The sequence below is a fragment of the Phacochoerus africanus genome, chromosome 8 (genome assembly GCF_016906955.1).
Source record: "Phacochoerus africanus isolate WHEZ1 chromosome 8, ROS_Pafr_v1, whole genome shotgun sequence".
Taxonomy (NCBI): domain Eukaryota; kingdom Metazoa; phylum Chordata; class Mammalia; order Artiodactyla; family Suidae; genus Phacochoerus; species Phacochoerus africanus.
Genome location: NC_062551.1, coordinates 94,878,604 through 94,902,528, shown reverse-complemented (window position 1 = coordinate 94,902,528; position 23,925 = coordinate 94,878,604). Strand labels below are relative to the sequence as shown.

General features: G+C 45.3%; 1 protein-coding gene across 19 annotated transcripts in view; it reads right to left on the bottom strand.

Annotated features, from left to right (window-relative positions):
• MACF1 (microtubule actin crosslinking factor 1) overlaps positions 1-23,925 on the bottom strand; it is a 334,551-nt gene that overhangs the window by 8,560 nt on the left and 302,066 nt on the right. For 7 of the 19 annotated variants that reach the window (XM_047793437.1, XM_047793442.1, XM_047793448.1 and 4 more), the window contains 15 exons: positions 22,953-23,108; positions 22,642-22,848; positions 22,398-22,517; positions 21,806-21,975; positions 20,377-20,536; positions 19,418-19,612; positions 18,978-19,106; positions 17,553-17,696; positions 16,918-17,106; positions 14,691-14,811; positions 13,969-14,132; positions 12,429-12,591; positions 9,825-9,979; positions 8,962-9,036; positions 4,743-4,860 (listed from right to left, as the gene is read on the bottom strand). In XM_047793437.1, the coding sequence (XP_047649393.1) occupies positions 4,743-4,860; positions 8,962-9,036; positions 9,825-9,979; positions 12,429-12,591; positions 13,969-14,132; positions 14,691-14,811; positions 16,918-17,106; positions 17,553-17,696; positions 18,978-19,106; positions 19,418-19,612; positions 20,377-20,536; positions 21,806-21,975; positions 22,398-22,517; positions 22,642-22,848; positions 22,953-23,108 (2,266 nt within the window). Of the gene's footprint in view, positions 1-3,928; positions 3,998-4,742; positions 4,861-7,853; positions 7,872-8,961; positions 9,037-9,824; positions 9,980-12,428; positions 12,592-13,393; positions 13,409-13,968; positions 14,133-14,690; positions 14,812-16,917; positions 17,107-17,552; positions 17,697-18,977; positions 19,107-19,417; positions 19,613-20,376; positions 20,537-21,805; positions 21,976-22,397; positions 22,518-22,641; positions 22,849-22,952; positions 23,109-23,925 lie in introns of all 19 variants that reach the window. The other 12 variants (XM_047793434.1, XM_047793440.1, XM_047793450.1 and 9 more) reach the window with 5 other exon arrangements.

The window sequence follows — 23,925 nt, the reverse complement described above, 5'->3', positions numbered from 1 at the left end:
TACACCCGCGGCATATGTAAGTTCCCAGGCTAGGGGTCAAATCGGAGCTACAGCTGCTGGCCTACTCCACAGCCGCATCTGTGACCTACACCACAGCTCACAGCAACTTAACCCACTGAGTGAGGCCAGGGATCGAACCCACACCTTCATGGATCCTAGTTGGATTTGTTTCCACTGCGCCACGATGGGAACTCCATCCTTGTTTAAAATTTTAAAACACTGTACACAATGCTGTGACAAATACTTATAAAATGTTTTTGTACCCATCTATGATGATTTCCTTAGGATTAATTTCTACAAGTGGATTTGCTGGGGAGAAAGGATGCAAACTTCAAGTTTTGATACCTGTCAACTGATCTACAACATTTTACACTAACGTATACTCTCAAAAATAATGTATGAAATATATTCAATTTACTTCACTTTGGCCAATGTTCTTTATATTAAGAGCGTGTACACATACATGTATGTGTACAGGTAAAAATTTGATAATTTGGCAGGTAAAAATACCTCTCTGCTGCTGTCACTTGCATGTGGAGTGTTACTGGCTCTTTTCTTCTAGAAACACTCTCTTCCCTGGGCTTCCAGGACCCCTGCTCTCCGGTCTCTCTTCCTTTTCCTGACTACTCCATCCCTCCCATTTCTTCTTCTTTTTTTTTTTTTTTTTGGCCACAGCATGTGGAAATTCCCAGACCAGGAATCCAACTTGCACCACAGCAGCAATAATGCTGGATCCTTAACCTGCTGAGTCACTAGGGAACTCCCATCCCTCCCACTACTTTTTGTTTGTTTTTTTGGTTTTTGGGTTTTAGGGCCACACCCTTGGCATATGGAGGTTCCCAGGCTAGGGGTCTAGTGAGAGCTACGGCTGCCGGTCTATACCACAGCCACAGCGACACCAGATCTGAGCCTCGTCTTTGACCCACACCACAGTTCACAGCAACACTGGATCTTTAACCCACTGAGCGAGGCCAGGGATCAAACCTTTAACCTCATGGTTCCTAGTTGGATTCGTTTCCACTGCGACAGGATGGGAACTCCCCACCCACTTCTTAAACACTGACTTTCCCCTGGTTCTGTCCACAGACCTGTTTTCCCTCTTAGACTTTTGACCTGGTGATGAACTCATCCCCCTTGACCTCAATGCCAGCATATGGTCACACCTGACTCTCAGACACATCCCAGCGCAGACCCTCTCCTGGAGGACATCCAAGGACTGATTAGACATGACTGAAGCGGGAGACCTGGTTGCCGACGTTCAGTCTAATACTGAGCCTGCCTCCTCTTGCCTCTTCAATTCCGCCCGGCCCCCCAGCCTTCCCTCGCCCCTTATGTGGTTCATGGAGCGGCTCCACCACCCTGGACCACTGTGACAGGCTTCCAGATGGTCTCCTGATTTCTCATTTTAACCCCATTCCTCCCTCACTCCTCATTCCCCAGACTGAATTTCTAAGCCTGACCTCTCTAAATGGCTCCAAATCCTACCATGGTCTTTCACTGCTTACAACAGAATTTCCCAAACTGTGGTTTTTGAGGAGTTTCCTACAAAGAGGTGTTCAATAAACACTGTATTCTACATTTCTCTCTCTAGTGCAATCAGCATTTTAAAGCTCTGAGAAGAAACCGGATAAGCTTTAACTCGGTGTGTTCCAAATGCATTTGACCATAATTTTTTTGTATTTGTTTTTCGAAGCTCACATCTTGGGGGACAAACTGTAAAGGCAGCCACTTCATGTGGTTCAGTTTTTCAACCACGAGAGACCATCACTTTCTAAGAGATGCAGGCTGGCCATCTGATGTTGGCTGGAACAGGCCTGTTAGTTAAAATTCCATTCCACTGTTAAATGGGTGGAGTTTTATGGTATAATGAGATGAAGAGTTCTGTGTTTGGGTGATTGTGATAGCAGCACAACAGTGTGAGTGTACATAATGCTACTGAACTGCACACTTAAAAATGGTCAGGATGGTAATAAGTTCTATGCTATGTGTATTTTACCATAAGAAAAACAAAAGTCAGTTCTAAGCCAAACTATGTCTTTTCAATCTTTATAAAGTTTTCCCAGTAAACTTTGCGGGAACTAGTCTGCCTAGAGCTCAGAAACATTCAGGGAACCCTGGTGCAAATGTGCCCCTATTCATTAGATAGATAGGGACAGTGCGAACATGATGCAAACGTGATGATTTCCTTTGCCATGGCTCAACTCAGAGAGTGAACTCTCCAATTCTGGCAGTACCAGGAACCTACCTAGTTGAATTCTTTTACTTTTGGCTAAAGAAATGTGCAGCCTAAGGTAGCATTCGTCTTCTTAAACAGCTGTGTAAAGGGAGATAACACGACTGCGCAAGATCAACATTATAACCCCGCCAGAAAATGTGTACCTTCCTCAAGAGAAACATTCTCTATGGTCCAGAGAGCCAAGGAAATGCAACACAAATGAATACAAAATCCACCTCAAGCAGCGCTTCTAGACGCCACAGTAATCCTCACAGAACCCTAGATGGCTTCAAGGATTTTTCTCCTTGTGATGTTCATGCCCTTCCAAGTCACTTGTTACATCCACTTGGGCCCTCAGGGGTCCCCTCCTGGCACAGTGTTTTATCTGAATAGATGGAGCTCATCCCCTGTCCCTCACTGGAGAGTTATGACATCTAAGATGTGGGGAGTTGACTCTGCAGTCACTGGAACTGGGATGGGGGTACTCCTGGAAAGGCATGGGGAGGGGAACGCCTTACCTTGTCTGCTCCAAGGGATGCCGAAAAAGGCTACTATGCTCTGCAGAAAATAGCTCCTAGAGGGCCCTCCCTAATTTCCTGGGGGTTCCAATTTCTAGCTAACAAGATAAGGACAAAGCAAGCAGTGTTCTCCTTGGCCAGCAGCACAATGTTATCATAAACAGAGCAAGTAGAGCAGGCAGCAAACAGGCAATCGAAGGTTCCAAAATGTCACATGCAGCATCTCTTTTGTTTAGTTCAATCACACATGACATGAAAGTTAAAACCTTATTAATAGATTTGGAAAGGAACACTATCGTTTTACTGAGTTACGGTTAAATTGATATCTATTGATTCTCATTTAAAACACTGAAAGGGGACTTTTCTATCAAAGAAATTGGTTTGCAATATAATTAAATTATAAAACTGATTTAAACCCTCTCTGGTTTTGATCAGAATAGGTGTTTTTTTAAAACTACTTTAAAAAAAGGACTGCTAATGAAAATGATCACTCGGATATTACTCTGCTTGTACCAGAGTAAAGGAAGAATAAGTTAGGAAAAAACTAGTTTATGAACACATCTGAATTCATGTAAGAACCTTTAGCTTTAAATACTTCAGATTATGACTGTAAATCACTTCCACAGCCATACTGTTAACATTCCTGCTGGGTTTATAAGTGAGCCTCATTCACTGATGTAGACAGAGCAAATGAAACACAGGTAACCGGGGTGGTGGGCACGGCGGCCTCCGAGACAGAGCAGGAGGGTCAGGAGCACATACTGGAGAGCCAGACTGCCTCGGGTTTGAATCCTGTCTCTGTCGTTTATTAGCTGTCTGTCCTCGGGCAAGTTATCTAACTTTTCTATGCTTTAACTTCCTATTCTGTAAAATGGAGATAATAATAGTACCTATACCTCCCAGAGGTGTAAATGTGCTACTATTTGTAAAGTGCTTATAATAGTATGTGGTATGTAAAGCTATAACTACTTGTTGAATAAACAGAAGGTCGTAACAAATTCCACAGGCACTGACTCCACAGGCACATTATACGTTCTGTCAACTTCCAGTAGTTAGAGAAGCTATGGTGGGGCTGTGTCAAAGCATTCATAAAGGCAGCAGATACCACAGAGCCAAGAGGCACTACAGTTTAAGCAGCAAAGCCATTCTCAACGGGCTGGGATGTGGGTAAGAGGGACGAAGCTGAAAAGCCAACCTATGGGAGACTGACTGGAAATCGAAGAGCTGGAATCAGAGCGCTTTATTTTACTCCCAGGATGGTGAACTAGAATAAAAAATATATAAACACAAAGAAACAGACAGAGCAGGAAACACAGAAACTGGTCAAAAAGACAAACCGGCAGACAGGGGGGGAGCCTGCTGTACACCCACATGCCGCTCGGCTACCAGGAAAGAGGGAAGGACGCAGCTGGAGGGGCAGCAGCACCTGGAGCCTGAGCACCCCCGCCTGCTGCGGCCCCACCCACTTCCAGCTGCAGGCGCCCCGGCTCACCTTAACCAGCAGACTGAGACCCTGTGGACTGGCTTAGGTGACTGTCTACCTGACAGGTGCCAAGGCTCACTGCTAGGTGTTCTTTAGCCCCCTCCTGGATAAGGGGGGTGCCCAGTCCTCTCCTGGCCCAATACCCTCCCCGAGTGTCAGACGCAGGAGTTACAAGCAAAGTCATCTGCAGCATTAACAGGGAACCTACAGGGCTCTACAGGCTTCTTTCTAGGCCAATGTTAATTTAACACCTCACACCAAAACATCCTATGACACCAGTAAATTCCCCAATTCTTGTCACTGTGCCCCCTTGAAGCCTGCCTCCCTGAGAGCATCAACCCTTCCCGCGTCCTCTCCCTGGTCTGCTCTGGCACCTCGGTTCTCATCTGTGCAGGTGGGATGACATCTGGGCAGCTTAACAACAGAATCAACCAACAGACCCCACCACCAGCACCCTGTGGAAGTACTAGAGGTCAGTGATGAGGGCGTAGCTGGAAAGTAATTTGTGCTCAGAACGGCTCCTTACCTCGGCAGGGGTCATTTTTCACGAGAAATTCATCCAGGGCCATCCATCCTCCACCAACACGGACCATCACTGTGCTGCGCAGGATGCGGACCAGCCGCAGCTGCTGGGAGTCCCCAAACTGCAGGGCCAAGGGGACACGGTGAGCGAGGTCCCGCACGCAGGGCTAGACCTTCCTTCCAAAGCAGACTGTATTCAGACGGAATGGCAGTTTCACGGTTTGAGGGGAATTTTAACTCTATTTTGCGTTTTTCACACAAAAAATTTAAAATATGGAAAAGCCAAAATATCAAGCTAAAGTCTGTTATCTTGACGAACTTTCTGTTGGGATAAATGGTCATGACCCTGCCCCAAAGAGGAGGGCAGAGGACAGACAAGGCATTAGCTCACTTTGATACTTTAAAAGAGTCTGCCCAAATTAAAACAGGTAATAAAGTTCTTTGTTATGCTAGTTTGTTTCCATATAAGCAAAGGCAGCCACAAGATGGATGTCAACTTCTGAATACAGTGCGCTCAAAAGTTACATGGAGAACAGCCTTAAGGAAACCCTCGCAAAGCATCATCATTATTACAAGCTTAGAAGGAAATCTCATTATCCACATCATTTGCAGAAAGAAAGCCCTAAGTCTTCTCTAATTGTGATGTCACCAGCAGAAAATTTTCTTCAGCTGACTGATTAGTGTTTATACTAAAATTTAGTTGAAGAAATTAAAATTTTAACCTACCATGCTTATTATAAATAGTTTTCAACAACCATTTTGGGATGTTAAAGCATGCATGACCTTCTGATATTTATTTTTCCTTTTTTTCTTATCTAATATTCCTACTTCCCAGCCCTGTCAACATTTGGAGTTTCCCGCTGCATAAATAAATTATTCTCTTCCCAAAATAAAGTGGCAATGAAAGAGCATTGTGCTGAGATCCTAAAAGAAAAATCAAACATACGGTTGGAGAAATGGAATACCTAAGATTATTTAATTCAAGGAGAATGTTGGGGGGGTGATAATATTTCATCACTTAGGATTTTCAAAGTTATAAAGGGGAACCATAACTTTGAAACAAGGCACAAAAATTAAAAATGCCAGAAAGGATGTTTGAGAAGGACCCATAATGAGCCTCCCTCAAAATCAACACTTGTGATTAATTCTCCACACTCCTTTGCACTGACTCAGGGCGTGGTTTATACAGGCAAGGTGACTGACAAAATATGATCCCCCACCCAAACCTTTTTTTCTTTGAAAACAAAATCAGTCCTACATCTTTCATCTCATGTGTTTTTTAGGTTTTTATATAAAGTGACTGTGACAACAGCACAGTGTGGGGTACGGGGCACTAAAATGGGGACCCAGAAATGTGAAGGAACAAACGTCCTGTCCCGGGAAGGAAGTGGCCCCTTCGGCCCCTGCAGGAGCTGCCCACAGACACTGGCCCAAGAAGTGGGAGTGGGGAGGTCCTTTGAGAGGAACTGAGGGGAAGAAGGAAATAAGGGCCTCTGTGGGATTCCAGAGGGAATCCAGAAGACATGCTTTAGTCTTACGTTACTATGCCCTGTGATTTATTTTGATTTCACTCCTTTTCCTCCCTTAATATCTTACTAAAACTCTAAAAGATTCTAACTTGCTTTTTTTGTCTGTTTTCCTTTGGGCTGCCCCTTGGCATATGGAGTTCCCAGGCCAGGGATCAGATCTGAGCCCCACCATGGTAACGTTGGATCCCTAACCCACTGTGCTAGGTTAAGGATTGAACCTGCACCCCAGCACTCCCAAGGCGCCTCCAATCCCGTTGTGCCACAGTAGGAACTCCCTAACTTGCTTTTACTGAGCTATTGGGAAAGGGAGGTTTGACCCAAGCCAGAGGACAAAGTGGCTGGGAAGCTGAGGCCAGAGTGATGAGTGTGGATGGGGTTACAGCAGCTCTAAAAACAGGGACCCACCCAAATCTGGCAGAGCTGGGTTGCCTAGGAGGCAAGACCTCTGAAGAGAATCTTAGGGGCAGTAGTAAGCTCTGTTTCCTTGTCCTAAATGGAAAATCCCTTCTGGTGACCCAGGTCTGATCTGCATTTGCTGTGTGACGGTTGGCAATGTGATCCTTATCGTCTCAGGTGCCTTGGGTAGAAAGTGAACTGTGTATTTCTGTTCCCAACACTGGCACTAACTCATCCTGGCTGGTCAGTGGAATAGAGGAGGACATCGGTGCCATTTCAAAGGGGCCCCTGGTGCCCACATGGAGTCGTTACCAAGAAGGCACAACTTTTAGGTACTACTTGGCAATCTTATACAATGTTTATTTAAAGCCAATTTGACTGTTCTTAAATTTCTTTCCATCCTTTGTTCTTCCCACTGGCTCAGAATGTTACTGTAGTTAGTGGTTAAAAAAGCAGTGCCTAGAACTTAACAGTGATTGAGGGCCTCAAATCAACTATTAGTGTTTCTGACTTTGTACCCCAAGACAATTTTACCCATGCAACTTGCTTCCATTTGAAGAAGTAGGACCCCCAGAGCTCTCAATAAGATCTAAAAGGTTAGAGTTACCAAGTGGAGTCAAAAGTATTCAATCTTCTTTGAGAGTCTAATTTGATCCCATTAGATTATGGCTGGCTTATTGGCAAACTTCAGGCTATGGCCAGATATGATTTCCATACCACACTTCTCACAGACAAGACTTTTTTGATTTAGTGTACTTTATAAAATTTGTGTTAGCTGTCAAAAGACTTGGGTGTAAATCAGAAATATGCTGTCTGTATGGTGACTTCCAAAACAGAAGGATAAGGCTGGGCTCTTTTTAGAAGTGGATGGATTGACGCCACAGCTTTAACTTTCCTTGAACTGTATGTACTACTTATAACTCAGCCCAGCATAAGATCATCATCTTCAGCCAATCTAACCTGGAATGGAAAATTTCACCTTCTTTAAAGAGACATATACATATACTTTTATCTCTTTGCTTGAGACAGCTTCACAACACCAGCCCTGTCAGCGGTTTCTCCACTTGGTAAGACAACCAGGTGTGACCCAGGCATGCTTTAAATTACATCCTCTTCCCACAGCAAAGAACAGGCATTAGCTACACAGACCATTTCCACCAAAAAGGAGAACGTTGCAAGGCACACTGTACCTGATTGCCGAGGAAGAACTATAGACAGTAAGAGTAAAGGATGAAGGGAAAAAAAAAAGAGAGAGAGAAAGAGAGAACATTTTGTCAAATTAACACTAAGGAATGAAAATCACATAATCATGTTACCAGTTTCAAGTATAACGACATACACCGACCATATTCTTACCAAGCTCCTGACACACGGATGTGGTTTTACACTCTATGTTGTTCCTGCTAACCCATTTTTCTTATTGGTAATTTAATACAGTAAAATGAAACCAAACCCAATAAGCAAGCATAAAACTGCTTGGAGCTTTATTAAGTCAAAGCTCTGGGCTGGATGGAAGGCAGAGCCACCCAATACTCTTGCTCCTTGGCCCAGAGTAGCAAAGTGTGGGTGGTTCTGGTATACTTTGAAGACGTTTTTGCTGTGCTAATGGAACCTCAATTTCCCTGTTTCTAACTCGGGTGCATGTGGGTGCCATCTGAAATGGCCATCTAAATCCTCTTTGCCAATCCTACATCTTCCTTAGGACTTCGAGAATCCTGACAAGCTGAGAATACATTTCAGGAATCCTGTCCCAGATCCCTTCTATGCCTCGACCTGGTCCCCCAAGAAGCGAAGACACAGCTCGGTTCACTGTCAGTTATGGCCTCTATGGGCAGGCTCCCCTGGGAAGATGGCTGAGCAGGCTGAGCATCCCCTGGGGCCTGGACACAGTTCCCACAGCCTCTTTGAGCCTGTGAGCCACTGAGGCGCACAATGACCAGCTCCCTGGGGGAAATGATCAGTCACTAGAAAACTGTTTCATCTTATGATAAAGGTACCTCCATTTCCTAATGACCTTGGTGAGCAGTGAAGAGAGGGTTCTGGAATGTCTCTAGACAGGGCACAATTTTCTAGATGGATCTATCTGGGGCACTAAAGCTTAGCCACAGGGCACCTCACATTTGGCACCTAGAGAAATAAGGGCCAGAGGCTGACTGCATCTCAAGTCCTACTGGCTCTGTCCCACGAGCATCAGTAGGGGAAGGTGGGATCAAGTCTGCTGTGCGTCAGGCTGCTTTCACCTGTAAGGGCTGCATGGGAGGAATGAACACCACAAAGGACTGCATTTCTCTTTCTTACCCGGTATTTATTCTCTCCAATCTGCTCCACCTGAAACCTTTTTGCACATTTGCACTGAGCCACTTGTCTTGTGACCTATTGATTACGGAAACCAAAAAAACAGAAAAGTGTAAAGGATAAAGTAAACAAAGATTTTTACATGTCTTCAGAGAAGCTCTTCATTTCGTATTGTTCAGGCGTTTCAGGCTTTTGACACATGTATTTATCTGCTATAGCGAGTCTTACTAACTGGGATACTCAGATGCTGAGTGTGAAACAAATTCCCAAGCAATGATACAATAGATTCTTCCAAGCTGCTTCAAAATTCCTTCAGAGAAAGGTGCTAATATGCATGCATTAATATCAACTGACTCATAAAGCAAACAATGAGCTGATGTGAATTTCAACCGAGGAGCCCAAGAGTTCCCAGAATTCAGCTCTGGGGTGCTCCAGCCACTCCCAAGACCAGGCCCACTGCCTCTCCCATCCCAGGGTCAACTCTATGTGCTACTTATAAAATTGCACTTTTCATTCTGATACAATTTTCAAGATGACGCCATTCTTAATTACACAGCAAGTTTGGTAGGTAAACCCCATCTTAAACATTACTTTATGTTTCATCCTTTATTGTTCCATATGAAACGCTCTCCTGGAGCCTGAAGGAGGATCTCAGGACTGAGAGACGAGTCTGTTCTATGCAGCACGGTGCCCTAGATATTCCCGGGGGCAATGCCATGCAAAAGGGGATCCCCAAACAGAAGCCCACCTCCCTACTCCCAACAGACACGCCGAAGGGCTGATAGGGTGACCGCACTCAACCACATTCAGGAAAATAGAAACCTATGGTCAAAATGTACTCAGAGTAATACAATTACTTCCCCTACCTCATCTTCAATTTTATCTGCGTCGGTTGTTGGTCGATAAGCATCCTTATTGGGATGGAGAGCAGCCACAAATTCATAGTAATCAATGTAACCATCCCCGTCACGGTCAAAAATGTCAGCGACAGCAGTCATCTCTAACTTGGTAGTAGGGAACTCTGGAGAAAATTAATCACATTTTGGAAACTTAACTAAGAAGGCTTACTTGGTTGGATAGGGGTTATATAAATACTTAAAAAAAAATGTATGTCTTGGAGTTCCTGTAGTGGCTCAGCAGTTAAAGATCCTGACTAGGATCCATGAGGATGTGGCTTCAATCCCTGGACTCCCACTGCTGTGAGCTGTGGTGTAGGTTACAAATGCTGCTGGGATCCCGCATTGTTGTGGCTGTGATGTAGGCCAGCAGCTGTAGTTGTAGATTCGACCCCCTAGGCTGGGAACCTCCATGTGCCACAGGTAGGACCCTAAAATGCAGGGAAAAAAAAAAAAAGGTATGTCAATTTTTTTTCTGAAAAACAATGCCTACTTTAGAAAACTTAGAAAATACAAAATATTATAAAGGATAAATATTACCCCAAAATGTAATACATAGAGCATGCTCAGTTTTTGGCATTTTCGCTTATAGAGTCATCCACCCTGAATGCAATTTAAAACCATAGACCTACCACCCCGTTTCCGAATTTACTTATCCACTCCACTATTGTTGCATATATTTAGATTACTTCAGATGAGTAAGAATTTGGAATTAACAGGATGAAGTTTTTCTGTGTTTAGATTACTGTCTTGGGTTCTGACAATTGTTTTCCAAAGGAAGTGTGGATATTTACAATAGCCAGAGTGGCTCATTAAAATGCAAATGGGACTATACCAACTCAGAAACCTCTGATGGCTGTACTGTCTCTAGAATAAGATCTGGTCCCTTCACAAAGGCCAATAAAGCCCCACATTAATGGATGCTTCCTACCCTTCCAACTTCACTCCTTACACCTTTGAGGTCATGACACTCCAGCCATGTTAATGTTTCCATTCCTGGAACAAGCAAGTTCATCCCCACCTCAGCACTGTGTACAGGTTCCTCTGCCTCTCTCTCTGCCCTGAAATACTGGTTGACATGGCTGGATCCTTATCACCACCTAGGTCTCAGCTCAAATATTCCCTCCAGACAGGCCTTCCTGGGCTACCATGTGAAGCAGCATGGCTGGGACATGTGCTTTGTGGTCTTGGCAAGTCACTTAACTACTCTGTGCCCCACTTATTCCTTCAGCTAAAAATAAATTAAACCATACATTTTGTAAGCTGTTAGAGAGGTGTCAGAAACGGGCATTATGAGGGATGTAAGGTACAACATGATAAATATAATTAATACTGCTGTATGTAATATAAGAAAAGCTGTTGAGAGAGTAAATCCTAAGAGTTCTCACCTTAAGAAAAAGTAGTATTTCATACTATTATATAATTAAATAGATAATTAACAAGGACTTACTGTATAGCACAGGACAATCTACTCAATATTCTGTAATAACCTATATGGAAAAGAATCTGAAAAAGAATGGCTATATATACATGTATGACTGATTCACTTTGCGGTACACCTGAAACTAACACGACACTGAAAATCAACTGTACTCCAATAAGATAAAAAAAAGTTTTTTTCTATTTCTTTGATTTGGTACCTATGAGATAATGTTCAAATCATTACGCTTAACCTTATACAGTGTTTTATGCCATTTACATCTCAATAAAACTGGAAGAAAAAAAGAATTACTAATGAAAAACTGATATTATGATTTTTAAATTTTCAAAATTTAAAAACCCTGATATTATGAAAAACTTACTTTTAAACGCTTTACAGGCATAGCTTGTTTTATTGTACTTCACAGATACTGCCTTTTATTTACCAATTTTTTTTAAACAAAGTTTGTGGCAACCCTGTGTCAAGGAAGTCCACTGGCACCATTTTTTTCAACAGCATTTGCTCACTCTGTGCTTCTGTGTCACATTGTGGTTATTCTTGCACTATTTCAAACTTTTTCATTATTGTATTTGTTATGGTGATCTGTGATCAATGATCTTTGCTGTGACTATTCCAAAAGGATTATGACTTGCTGAAGGCTCAGGTGATGGTCAGCATTTTTAAACTAAGATATCTACATTGTTTTAAAGATATAATGCTATTGCATACTTAATAGATTACAGTGTAGTATAAATGTAATTTTCATATGCATGGAGAAAGCAAAAAATTCTAATGGCTCACCTTATCGCAACATTTGCTTTATTGTGGTGGTCTGCAACTGAACCTGCACTATCTCCAAGGTATGGTGGTACTTAGAACCTTGTTAATCACAAAAGTTATCAGCTCCTTTTCTATGCCTTGAATGTGTTTTGCTTGCCATAATGTGTCAAACCAGACTTGCTTTTTTTATTCCCAGCAAAATGTTCTCTCCATCAAAACAACAGAACTCTTTTAGTACGTAGATACATTACTTCTTCCCTAAGACTATAGCTCTAACTTCAGAAAAACTATCTAGGCAGAATAGAGCCTGCTTCTACAGAATAAGTGCAAAGAATCCAGGTATGACCAGTGCCTGGAATTATGACTGGACTCACTGGATGCTAGGATGCCATCAATAAACTCCTGACGTGTTATCTTTCCATCCTGGTCCTTGTCAATTCGCCGGAAGAAATCCATCACCCGAGACTTCTTGTGATTCATCCAACGCATATACTTTTTCCTCCAGACATCAAAGTCAAAGTTGGCAAATTCCTTCAACTAGACAGAAACCAGAGGTGTCAACAAGACCCACTGTTGGGCCCTCACACCTGCCTGCAGCATTCCAAACTTTCAGACATCCAGCAAAGCCATGCGGGCCTTTGGAAGGGGACCAACGATGATACCTGTGTGTTGCCTCTTTTGTGAAGGAGCACTGTGGCTCCTTCACCTAACAAAGCCATGATTGTTTACACAAGCTGTGGTATAATGGAGCAGCGGGAGAAACAGTAACTGAACAACCACCATGGAGAGTACGGAGCACGCAGAACAAGAAAGGGTGGAGCCAGCTTTGCTTTCCTTGGCAATTTTTCAAAGGATCGTCCCCTTAGATATAAGGGCACGGATTCTGTCCCAGAAGAGAAGTCCTCAGCACTCCTCACTGAGGGGATATTGAAAGGAACTATGACCACACAGAGGCCTATGTTCTCAGGAGCTCATGTTTATCCCCCATCCTCTGAGACAGGGTGAGTTCCAGCTGGAAGCATCAAGGATCCAGTCCTGCACCCAAGCACGTTTCTTTGGGATGGTACCACAGGGAGCTAACTGCCCGCCCCACTGCCATGTGAAGCATGTGGCCCTGAGAGTCAGCAGCAGGCCAGTGCGGTGGGCAAGGCGATGGTGAGCTACTTGGACTATGTCAGTGACACAGACTCAGAATGACTTCAACAGTGCAGCAGTTTTCCCCCTGGTCTTTCAAACTCCAGAGTTGGAAGGAATGGGGAAAAAATAAAAAGCCAAAACCAAATATGCTTAAAACTCAACTGATCTACAGAAATAACAACAAAAAACACAGAACACTCACTTCTGGGCATAGCTGCTTTGATACGCACAAATAAAAAAAATATAAAAGATATTAGAGGTTTGTTTTAGAAACTAGGAAGTGAAGTACTGTATTTTTAGACTGGTTAATGATACTTCAAATAAATTTGTTTCTCATAACCTACTAAAGAGTATCTGAGTAATAGGACTATGAGAAATCACTCATTTCATAGTTGGGTAGCTTATATTTTTACATAAAGGGCTCAATAATGGTCATTTTTGTGATCAACTCCATACCTGGCAATAATTATGCTTCTGATTCTCAACCACAGCTAGGCGCTGAGGAGAGTCACACCCTAGGCTGGACCCCTCCTGGACTGGCTGGCTGCCTTCTCCCCACCACCGGGCACCAAGCCTGCTCTATTGGTTTCCTCACACCTGTCTTTTCTCCCAAGGGCCTGAAGGACAGAGTACTGACCTATACTGGTCTGTTCCTCCTTCTGAAGAAGTAGGTCAAGGCACACAGGTCATGTTCAAGGGGCCTCAGAAGGGCTGTCTTGACACAAATCCCTGCCCTGAGGGGAAGCCTACTTGGGGTGGGGGGGTAAGGGGCCTTACCTCCTCCAGCCGGTCCAGGGCATCGTTCAGCTTCCGCTGCCGCTCTAGTGCCAAGAGCCACACCTGCTGCCAGCGGGCAGAGAGCTGGTTGATCCGTGGATTTTTTGCTTCAGATTGTGAAAGGATTGGCATGGGAGGAGGTGTGGGCTGACTCAAGGACTTTCCTAAAAAGAAAAATAACCATGAGATTAGAAAAGCTTGCTTCATCGGTTCATAAGGAGAAGCTGCCATCTGTATCAACCTAGGAGAGCTTTATAATATCCAGCCAGAAACCTGGGACCTGGCAGCACTTAGCCCTGGAAGCACACTGCTCTCCAGGCTACGGATGTTCTTCCCCAGCTGACAGGGACCTGGCTCATATCGTCAATCAACTCTGTCCTACTTTAGTGATCCGAGGAACTGTCGATGGTTCTAGAGGAGCAGATTCATTTTATGATGAAATCAGTGCAGACCAAATGTAAACAGTCAGCACTGACAACCAAACAATGGAAAGGCCACTGCAACAGAATGTGCCTAACGACTCCAAAGTTTCATATCAATCTGGAAAACTGAGTCTAGTTACTGTCTGTCAGTGTAAGAAAAGTGAGTTTCAAAAGAAGATTTTTGTTCACATCCAACATGGTTTTTGAAAATAGTAAAGAAACTTCTGCAGGGCACTTGGGATGTGCCATCCTCAATGAGCAGGAAGGAAGAAACATCCTACACAGCAGGCTGAAACTTACGGCTGCCACCACGGGACTTCTCCATGAAAGGGGCATGGGCCGGCTCTATGATTTTCCTTTTGTACGTCTTGGTGACCCGGTCCACGTCAGGCTGTTTGCAAGTCATCTCCTCCATAAACGTCTATTAAACAAGAAAAACAGTTTAAGAGTTTTCTTGGACTAAGATGGAACCAGGCAACTTCTTACTAACAAGGCCCAAGCCCCTGACAGGTGGACCAACTGGAGATGCCTCTGTACAATGCCCCCCGACTCCTGCAATGAACACAGCCAAGCGAGACACCTGAAGGAATAAGACACGCCTCTGACTCCCAGGAGCTCGCAGTGCAGTGAGGAAATCAGGCAGTTAGGGCAATAAGCGGCACCCAGGGCCCCAAAGGCAGGCCTAGGATGGGTACCCACAGCCCCAGGTGGTGAGGAAGGCTGCTTAGAGGCTGGTGTCAGGGCAGGAGAAAAGGAGCCAAGAGCTGTGCTGAGGGATGTGCTGCAGGGCGCTCCCAGGGAAATCTGACAGTGGAGCGAGCCAGGGCCCTTCTACTTGCTGGCCAAGCTGAGGAAGCAGAGCAGAAGCAGGGGGAGGGCTGGAGAGGCAGGCATAAGAAAGACCCAGAAAGCCCTTGTGCTTGTGCCAGGCTAAGGGATTGGGACTTTATTTCAAGAGCAATGGGGGGTAGGGTGGGCAACCGAAGTCTTGTGATCCTGCGAAGAGACATGATCAGGTCTCTGCCTTAGAGCTATCGTTCTGGCCTCAGTGCAGGAGGCAGGTCATGGCGTGGGGTGCGAGTCAGGAAACCACTGCAGCAACTGAGGCAAAACATGGCGAGGGGCTGTGCCAGGGCAGGAGAAAAGGAGCCAAGAGGTGTCCTGAAAGTAGGACAGAGAAGACCTGATGACTGGCTCACTGTAAGGGACACAGAAAGAGGAGGAGATCAGGACACACATGAAAGGCTTCTGTGCTGGGTGACTGGGTGGATGAGGAGGGAGGAGGCAGGTGTGGAAGGAGCGGTGGGGTCGGGGCAAGGAGGAGCCGAGTTTGAGAGCTGCTGCTGGCCTCCTGCACGTCTGGATTTCAGGAGACGACGGTGCAGCAGCTGAGGCAGGAGAGGTAGAGGTCCTTGGTGTACGGGTGCTGGCTGGAGGTCAGACCAGACACAACCTCAGCGGTGCAAGGAGAGGGGCAAGAACGGAGCTTCGGGGAACAATAATATTAACAAGTGGAGAGAAGAGGAGGAATCAGCTAAGACCAAGAAGGAAGGGCCAGAGATGGGGGGAACACAAGGCAAGGGAGTGTGAAGGCACAAGGGGGAGCCACAGTGACAGAGGGAGAGGGACTGGCCTTGATGGAAGGAGATAACCTCTCAGGAGAGAAGGGGTCAGTGGAGGTAAACTCATTGGGAAGGGGGGGTACACATAGTTCCCACTATGCGTACTAATTATACACACTAAAAAAACCTTATATCCACAGTATAACTAAGCAAGATCCATGCCTGTATTCAATATAAATCATATGGTTAAAAGCCTCATCTGTCTCCTAAGGATAAATATATCGTGAAGATAGCTCAACTAAGGTTTCTTCCATTCAGTTTAGTTTGATGTATTATCTGGCCCATCTCTGGGTTCACATAAGAGATCTTCCTGAATCCAGGGGTAATGAGATCTTGCTCAGAGGCAAATCGATAAAAACAGGACGTGGCAGGCACATTTCTAAGCTGGGCCAAGACTTCCAGTGTACGTGTCCTCTGTAATCTCCCCCGGGAAAAGGACAGGCGGTCATTCCCAGGCTTATATTTTATTATAGAAGATCTGTCAGGGCAGGATGGAGGGCCTCCTGCAGGCTTTGAAGACAGAAGCTGCCAGAAGACAGAAACTGTGAGAGTGCTGTGTAGCTAAGACCCAAGGGTGGCCTCTAGGAGCTGAGAGTCAGGGAAAAAAGGGAGACCTTGGGCCTACACTGTAATGAAATGAGCTGCACCCACAACCCAGAAGTGCCTGGAGGTGACTGCAGTGTTGACCGATACCTCGATTTCAGCCTGGTAACTCCCTAGATGGGGACCCAGCTAACGCCTGCCCAGACACCCAGCCCATGGAAACTGTGAGACAGTAAGTGTGTTTTAAGCTGCTAAGTCTTAAAAGATGCTCAGCAGCCAATAAAACACAGACGCACAGGTTATAGGCAATGGGCTCCCGGGCCACGCAGGAGCCACACGAACCCACGACGCTGCGGGGTTACCTGATGCTCAGCGATAAGGGCTTTAACTCGGTCAATGTTCTGAGGGATGGGCTCCTGATCCCGCTGAATGAGGGTAGTCTCGGCCCACTGGATCCACGCCAGAAGTTCTTCCAAGAGCTCGGCATTGGCCACCAGTTCTGACAGGGCGGCTTCCAGACGCTGCTGGTGCTGTTTGGCCCATGTCAGGACCTGGCGGGAGGGAAACCATCAGCATCAGCCCTCAGTCCCGCACATCTCCAAGTGGTCAAAGCCCTTTTTATGTGATCCTAACAATGACTTTTGAGGGGAAAGACCACCCAAGCAGTCAAGAGGCTTCACTCTTACTCTTGGAGACAGAGCTGGAATAAGAAATCAGTGCTCCTGAAAGCAAAGGCGGCCTGTGACATCAGACACAGACCTTCTCTGGAAGGAGGGAGAAGACACAACGGGGCACTGGATGCACCAGCACAGACTTCCAGATCTGCACATCACCAAGAAAACTATCCCTACTAAACTGTTAACTTAGTTCTTGCTGAGGTATCCATAGGGAGTGCATGAGTCCCTCTAAGGGGGCTGGGGGAAGCTCTGCGGTACTTGACTGCTATAAACCCATCTGACAGGGCCTGTGCAGTCTTCCTCTAGAACTAGGAACCCACCTCCTCGAAGCGAGCTCGGATGATGGTGATCCAGTGTTTGATGGTAGTGATGCAGTCAGGGTGGCAGACGGCCAGGATCACCTCTCCCATGGCCACTGCGCTGGTAACATCCACTCGCTTCTCTTCCACTTTCTTCATAAATTCCTAAGCAAGATTTGCGACCAAAAACTTCAATCCTCTCTAGCAGTATTCTTAGTTTACACTGAGAGGGGAAAACAACTTCAGTGCTTTCTGACTCCCTATGTTGACATGGATCTCTAAAAGCCTGTATTTAGGGGTCTTTGGCATTTTCTTGCCAGTTCTAAAAGGTATGGGAAAGTGAGGGATTTACACAAGAATGAGTTTCTCTGCATGGATGATAAGGATTAGAGACACAGAGGCACGATCCATTTCCTGATCTGAATTAGCTTCTTTCCCTCTTTTCATAAATTCCTGTTTATATTCATTTCCATGTGTTAACAGTGTTGTTTTGAATGAATATAGGAACAGCTACAAAACACTATTTTTTTTTTTTTCTCTTTTTAGGGCCACACTCACAGCACATGGAAGTTCCTAGGCCAGGGGTCAAAATGGAGCTACAGCTGCTGGGCCTACACCACAGCCACAGTGATGCCAGATCTGAGCCGTGTCTGCGACCTACACGACAGCTCATAGCAATGCTGGATCCCCAACCCACTGAGCGAGGCCAGGGACTGAACCCAAATCCTCATGGATATTAGTCAGATTCATTACCGCTGCACAAGAACTCCCTATAGTATTTTAAAAATAACTACAACACAATTCGATGACAAAACCCGGATTAAAATCCCTTAGCGGGAGGAAGTTCCCATGCAGTGTGACTTAAAGTTTCAGCACTGCCACAGCTGTGGCACAGGGTGCAACTGCGGCTCAGGTTCAATCCCTTCCTCAAGGAACTGCCATGTGTCACGAGTGCACCCCCCACCCCCAAAAAAACTCTTAGTGGGAAACACAAAAATTAAAAAGGAAGCATTTCCCACCTCGTTATGCAGTCACACGGAGGCCCCAGGTGCTGCATTATATTCTGCAGCTTGGTAAGCAGTTCCGGGGGTGCAGATGGGGGCCTGGAACTGGCAACTAAGGAAAGTCACACAAGGCGTGTGCAGGTGGGGCGCAAAGGTGGAACAGCCCATGTTTCCCTCTAAGTAACACAGCTGTCTGACTTGTTTAAAACCAGCATGTACTATTTTTGTAAAAAACCACAAGACTGAGTAGTCCTTAAGGGGTCACAAAACCCACCAGTCACTTCCCTCTCAGTCCTGCTAAACCAGTAAGCTGGGCCCACTCTTGCTTTGTTCCTTTTCACATGAGATCTAAAGTTTCTAAGAAAAGGTTCCTTTCTGCTCGTGGCAGGGCTGCCCACACCGTGTGGGTGACAAGTGTCCCTGCACCCTGGGACTGGATTACCTTATGGGTGTCGATGAGAGACTGCAGGGCCTCTGTGTCATCAGGAAGTGCTCCCCGAAAGCGCAGTGTTTGCTCGGCTTCAGAAAGCCACTCCAACAGCATGTGGATTGTGTCCCGAAACTCTTCTGCCTGAAATAACCAAGCACAAGAGACTGAGCCTCCCTCTGGGCACAGGGGTGGCCGGAGGGGTCTGGCCTGAATCATTAGCATGTTGCGGGCACTCGAAGGCTCTATGCCACAAAATCATCTTTTGTGTAAAGACATTAACTTTGAAAACCAACTGAATCCATTATTTCCCTAATATAAACTTTGGTTTAAGTCTCAAAGAACATTTAGAACATGTCGTTGTGTTCTTTACAGGACTGGCTGGAGCTGATCTGATAAAGAGAAGAGGGTGGCTGTTCAGGGGCACCCCTCGGGCTGGCCACAAAGGCTCTGACCTGCTTCAAGGCCTGCTCAAGCCGGCTCTGTTTGGAGACGGAGAGTTTGCACACGGTGTCCCAGCGAGTGCTCAGTTCCTGGAGCTGCCCTTTCACCCACGTGGTGTCATCGCGACTGTTCTCAATCAGCTCCCGGCCTGACCGCTTTAGGACCTGAACGGTTCCTGTGCGCTTTCCCAGCTCCTTCTGGAAAACCTGGAAAAGAAAACACAAGAACTGGTTTGTCTTATGAATGGTTTGACCCAGGCAGGAAAACCAGAGAAAAAGAAGTCGTGGGTTCCAACCGCACGTCTCTCATGCACAGAGGGAGGCAGGGTGACAAGTAAGAAAGAAGCCCCCCCAGGACGTGGCTCTGAACAGGAGAGGCGTGACTGGTTAAGTGCTAACCAGAGTCCCACTCTCCTCATCTGTGAAATGGGAATTACTCTACATTAACATTTCCAGAATTGTGGCTGTTAGGAGCCCATCTGCCATACACATAATAAGAATTTGGTGTAACTTCAAGGTAAAGCTGAATACTTTGTGCTGAAGCAAGACGACGTTATGCAGCTCATGTACAGGAGTAGGTTACCCTAAATGTTGGGGTGCACAGTTCAGAAGTAGCTTAACAAGCTTCCATTTTAGGAATCAAGTGGAAATGGCTATCTTGAGGGGCTCCTGAATTTGAATTCATTTTTACTCAACTGAGAGATACAAGCAGGAAGTGGCGGGAGCCTCAAGTGATGTTTTACACATTGGCAAATCTGAATCCAACCAATTTTGGTAAATTCTTTGTGACTGATGCAGAATCCTGGCAACAGTGTGTTTACACACACACAGAGCAAGGAGCCGCCTCTCTTGACAAGCAGAGACACAGGCTCTTTGAGACCTTCTTTCAAGGAGAGCCCTAGCAGGGCAGCACGCACACAGTGAAGGACCCAACGGCTCTGCCCTCCGCACAGCCCGGATCTTGCCCCTACCTTGTGGGCATCCATGAGGTTCATGACAAGGTCCAGGTCCCCGTGCACTGGCTGGTCCTCAGCCAGCTGTGGCTCCACCTTGTACAACCAGTCGACCAGGGCCTGCAGAGCATCCATGAACTGGCCTGAAAACAGCAGGGCCTCCTCCAGCTTGTGCTGCCTGAGAAAAGCACACAAACATCACTGTTTACAGGGATTCTTTTATGAACTGCTCACTATTCTTTGAAAGGGAACACTGCTTGAACTTGATATAAGGAGGGACCGCCGTGTTAGAAATACTGTAAGGAGTGACTAAGATGTTGAGACATTTTAAACTCAAACCACTCTCTTGGAAAGATCATGCCTTATGCAGGTGACAGGTGCCCTTCTGGCACCTTTGAGTGCAGTTGTATCCAGCCGGACCTGCCCGACGGCCTGAGGTCTGTTCCATTTACATTATACACTCCAGCAGTGGGTGATGGTTCTGTTAATGGTCTGGAGCCAGGAGTTCAACTCCTAGCTCCCCTCCAACTGTGAGACTCTGGGTCGTCTCTTTACCTCCATAAACCTTAGTCACCTCATTTGAAAAATTGGGAGTACAAATAATACAGAGATGGCATAATGCTTCCATAGCATAATCGGTAGAAATGGATAAACGTACAACTCTTAGAACCAAATTGCCAGCTCTGGTGCTTAGGAGCTGAGTGAGTGTAAGGGAGGTAATAAGAAACCTCTTTATGACTGTTTCTTTCTTTCTATTTGTGTCTTTTTAGGGCTGCAACCAGAGCACATGGAGATTCCCAAGCTCAGGGTCGAATCGTAGCTGCAGCTACCGTTCTAACCGCCACAGCCTCAGCAACACCAGATCCAAGCTGCGTCTGTGACCTACACCACACCTCACGGCAACGCCAGATCCTTAACCCACTGAGCGAGGCCTGAGATTGAACCTGCGTCCTCATGGATCCTCAACAGATTTGTTTCTGCTAAGCCATGGTGGGAACTCCTATGACTGTTTCTTCATGTGTAAAAGAGGGAGAACAGTCCCCAAACCTCAGATGTTACGAGGATATAGTGATCCTCACAACGGTTAAATGAGATAATACATCAGAGCCTTTGTCCAGCTTCCAACACAAGAGACACTCGGTGAGACGGCTACTGGCATTACAAACCGGTGATTAACATAGAGAGTTACAGGTCGTCTCTTCCTTTTGGCTTGACTTTCTAGGTTTCTCTCTTTGTGACACAGTAAGGTTCAAGTTGAAAGTAAGATAATTTTTATATAGTCTATTCAAATTATTTCAGAACTCTCACTGAATTAACTGGAGACAGCAAGGTGCCACAAAACCTGTTACTGATGTACTGGCTTTATGACCATTCTATAGAATCCTGTCACCATCCTTGGTTACTTCTGAGATAACATACAGACACACAGAGGGGACACCATGCCCACCTCTCCACAGACTTGCCACAAACAGTATCCCATTTGTCTCTGACTTCACCCAGTAAGTTGTCAAGTTTCTGAGTGTCATCAGGAAGCAAGGTCTTTTCTTTCAAGGCTCTACCCGTTCGAATTGTGGTATCATACACTGGCTGCTTGCCACCAAGAGTTTTCTGGAACTCCTGTTTCCAGAAAAGAAGAAGAAGAAGAAAAAAAAAAAGCCAAAAGTTAGATGACACCGAGTTTTCTGGTGGGTATCCAGATATGGTATGAATGTCAATATTTCTTGAACTAAAATGAATTAACAGCTAACCCTGAAGAAATTTATAAGGTTTTGCTTGTGCCGCATACACCAATGGATGACTACTTCGAAAAGCCACAGTTTTCGCTGGCTACTCCCACAACCACTTTGTTTGAACTCTTACGCAAATGAGCAGGGGTCATGGTTAGACACTGTCTAGATACAAAATGGAAGCATGGCTTTCTGATCTTGACCGTTTAACATTAGCCCATTAGTTTTCTTTTGACCAGTTCTGGCATTTTCAGCAAGTGACAATCCTCTGTGAACACCAAGCTCAGGAGCTGAGAGTAGTGAACCGCACACCTTATGCTTGGAGAGCTGAAGTTTGATTTTGTCTGGGTCGTTGGATATCTCCAGTTCTGAGTCCAGGTGACTCTCTGCATCTTCTAGCCAGTCAATCAGTTTTTTCCAAGCTTCATGGAACTAAAATTACATAAGAAATAAGTTGTAACAGGAACGAACGTGCACACAACATGGCACTTTTACGTGAGCCAACAACTGTGACCCGGATGGTTCAGCACACCAGTATCTTTCTTTTACAACTTACTTGCTTTGCCCGCTTTCGGGCATCATCCAGGGAGCGTCCTCTTTCAATAGATCGCTGGACAACCTTCTCCCATCGAGACTGGACGCTAACCAACAAATTTTTGATCAGAACAACATCCTGTTTTTGGCTAAGGAACTTTAACTGATTCCCGGTTTGATCCAGCTCAATAATCTGGTCTCGATGAGCATTTACTTCATTAGCAAACACCTGAGGGGAAAATATTACTCTTTTTAAACTGGAGATAAGATAGAGGAGCATCTCATTCAATGGGTACTTTCAAAAAGAAGACGACATTGTAATGCCATTGTTACCTTGTGCTCCTCTATCTGGGAAAGGACTGTGTTTAGAATCAGGCTAGGAGGACAGGCGATGTTTAAACTCTGCTCTGCCAGAGTGAGCCAGTTGATAAATTCTTGCAGGGAATTCTGGAATTCTGTTGCCAGGTTGAGGGCTTCTTCCAGCTTTGACTAAATTTTAAGTAAAACACACACACACACGCAAAAGAAAAGTGCCAAATTCAGGAATTGTAGCTTCAAGGACAAAGGCATGAATTGTACACCAAATGAAATGACTTCCAAAAAGGAAGCCTCATTTAATCAACCCCTAAACATGCCTTGTTTGCAAAGAAGGGGAGATTTTAATGTTGGTGTCTGAAACTGAAACGACTGTGCAGGGAAAAGGAAAGAGCACAGGCTGCAGCTCATAAGTGGCTTTCTCTGCCATTCCCCACTTCCAGAGACACTCAAGAATAGGAATAAAGCCATTCAAGCCATTCAGTAAACGTAAGTGAACAGACTCTTCCGTGGTGACCTGCTTTGGCAAAGTCTTGATTTTCTTTAATGTCCTTTGAGTGGCATGAAAACAGCTAAATGAAAAGCACATCTCTGTGAGGATGGTGTTCACTGCAGTGCTCTCTAAATACGTTTTCAGAAAACATGGCACCTGAAAAAGTGCTACATCAGAATGGCAAAAAAGCAATGGCTCAGTCAGGGTGCATACTACTCTCTATGGGTACATCCCAACTCCAGAGTCTATAAGCTCCGTCCCGAGACCTCTGCCCCTGGCCCATCCACCAGGCAGGCAAAGCAGAGTAACAACAGGTTGTTCAAAACGAATATATGCAAAATATTCACAGAAAGAAACCCTATACGTATACTAAAAACGTTCATAGCTTTTTACTTTCCTTTTGGTGTTTTCAGGTTACTTTTAACCTAATCATAATGAATGTTACAAAAACCTACAGACTCAATCTAAACAAATCAAGTAGAAAAAATAAATCTACCT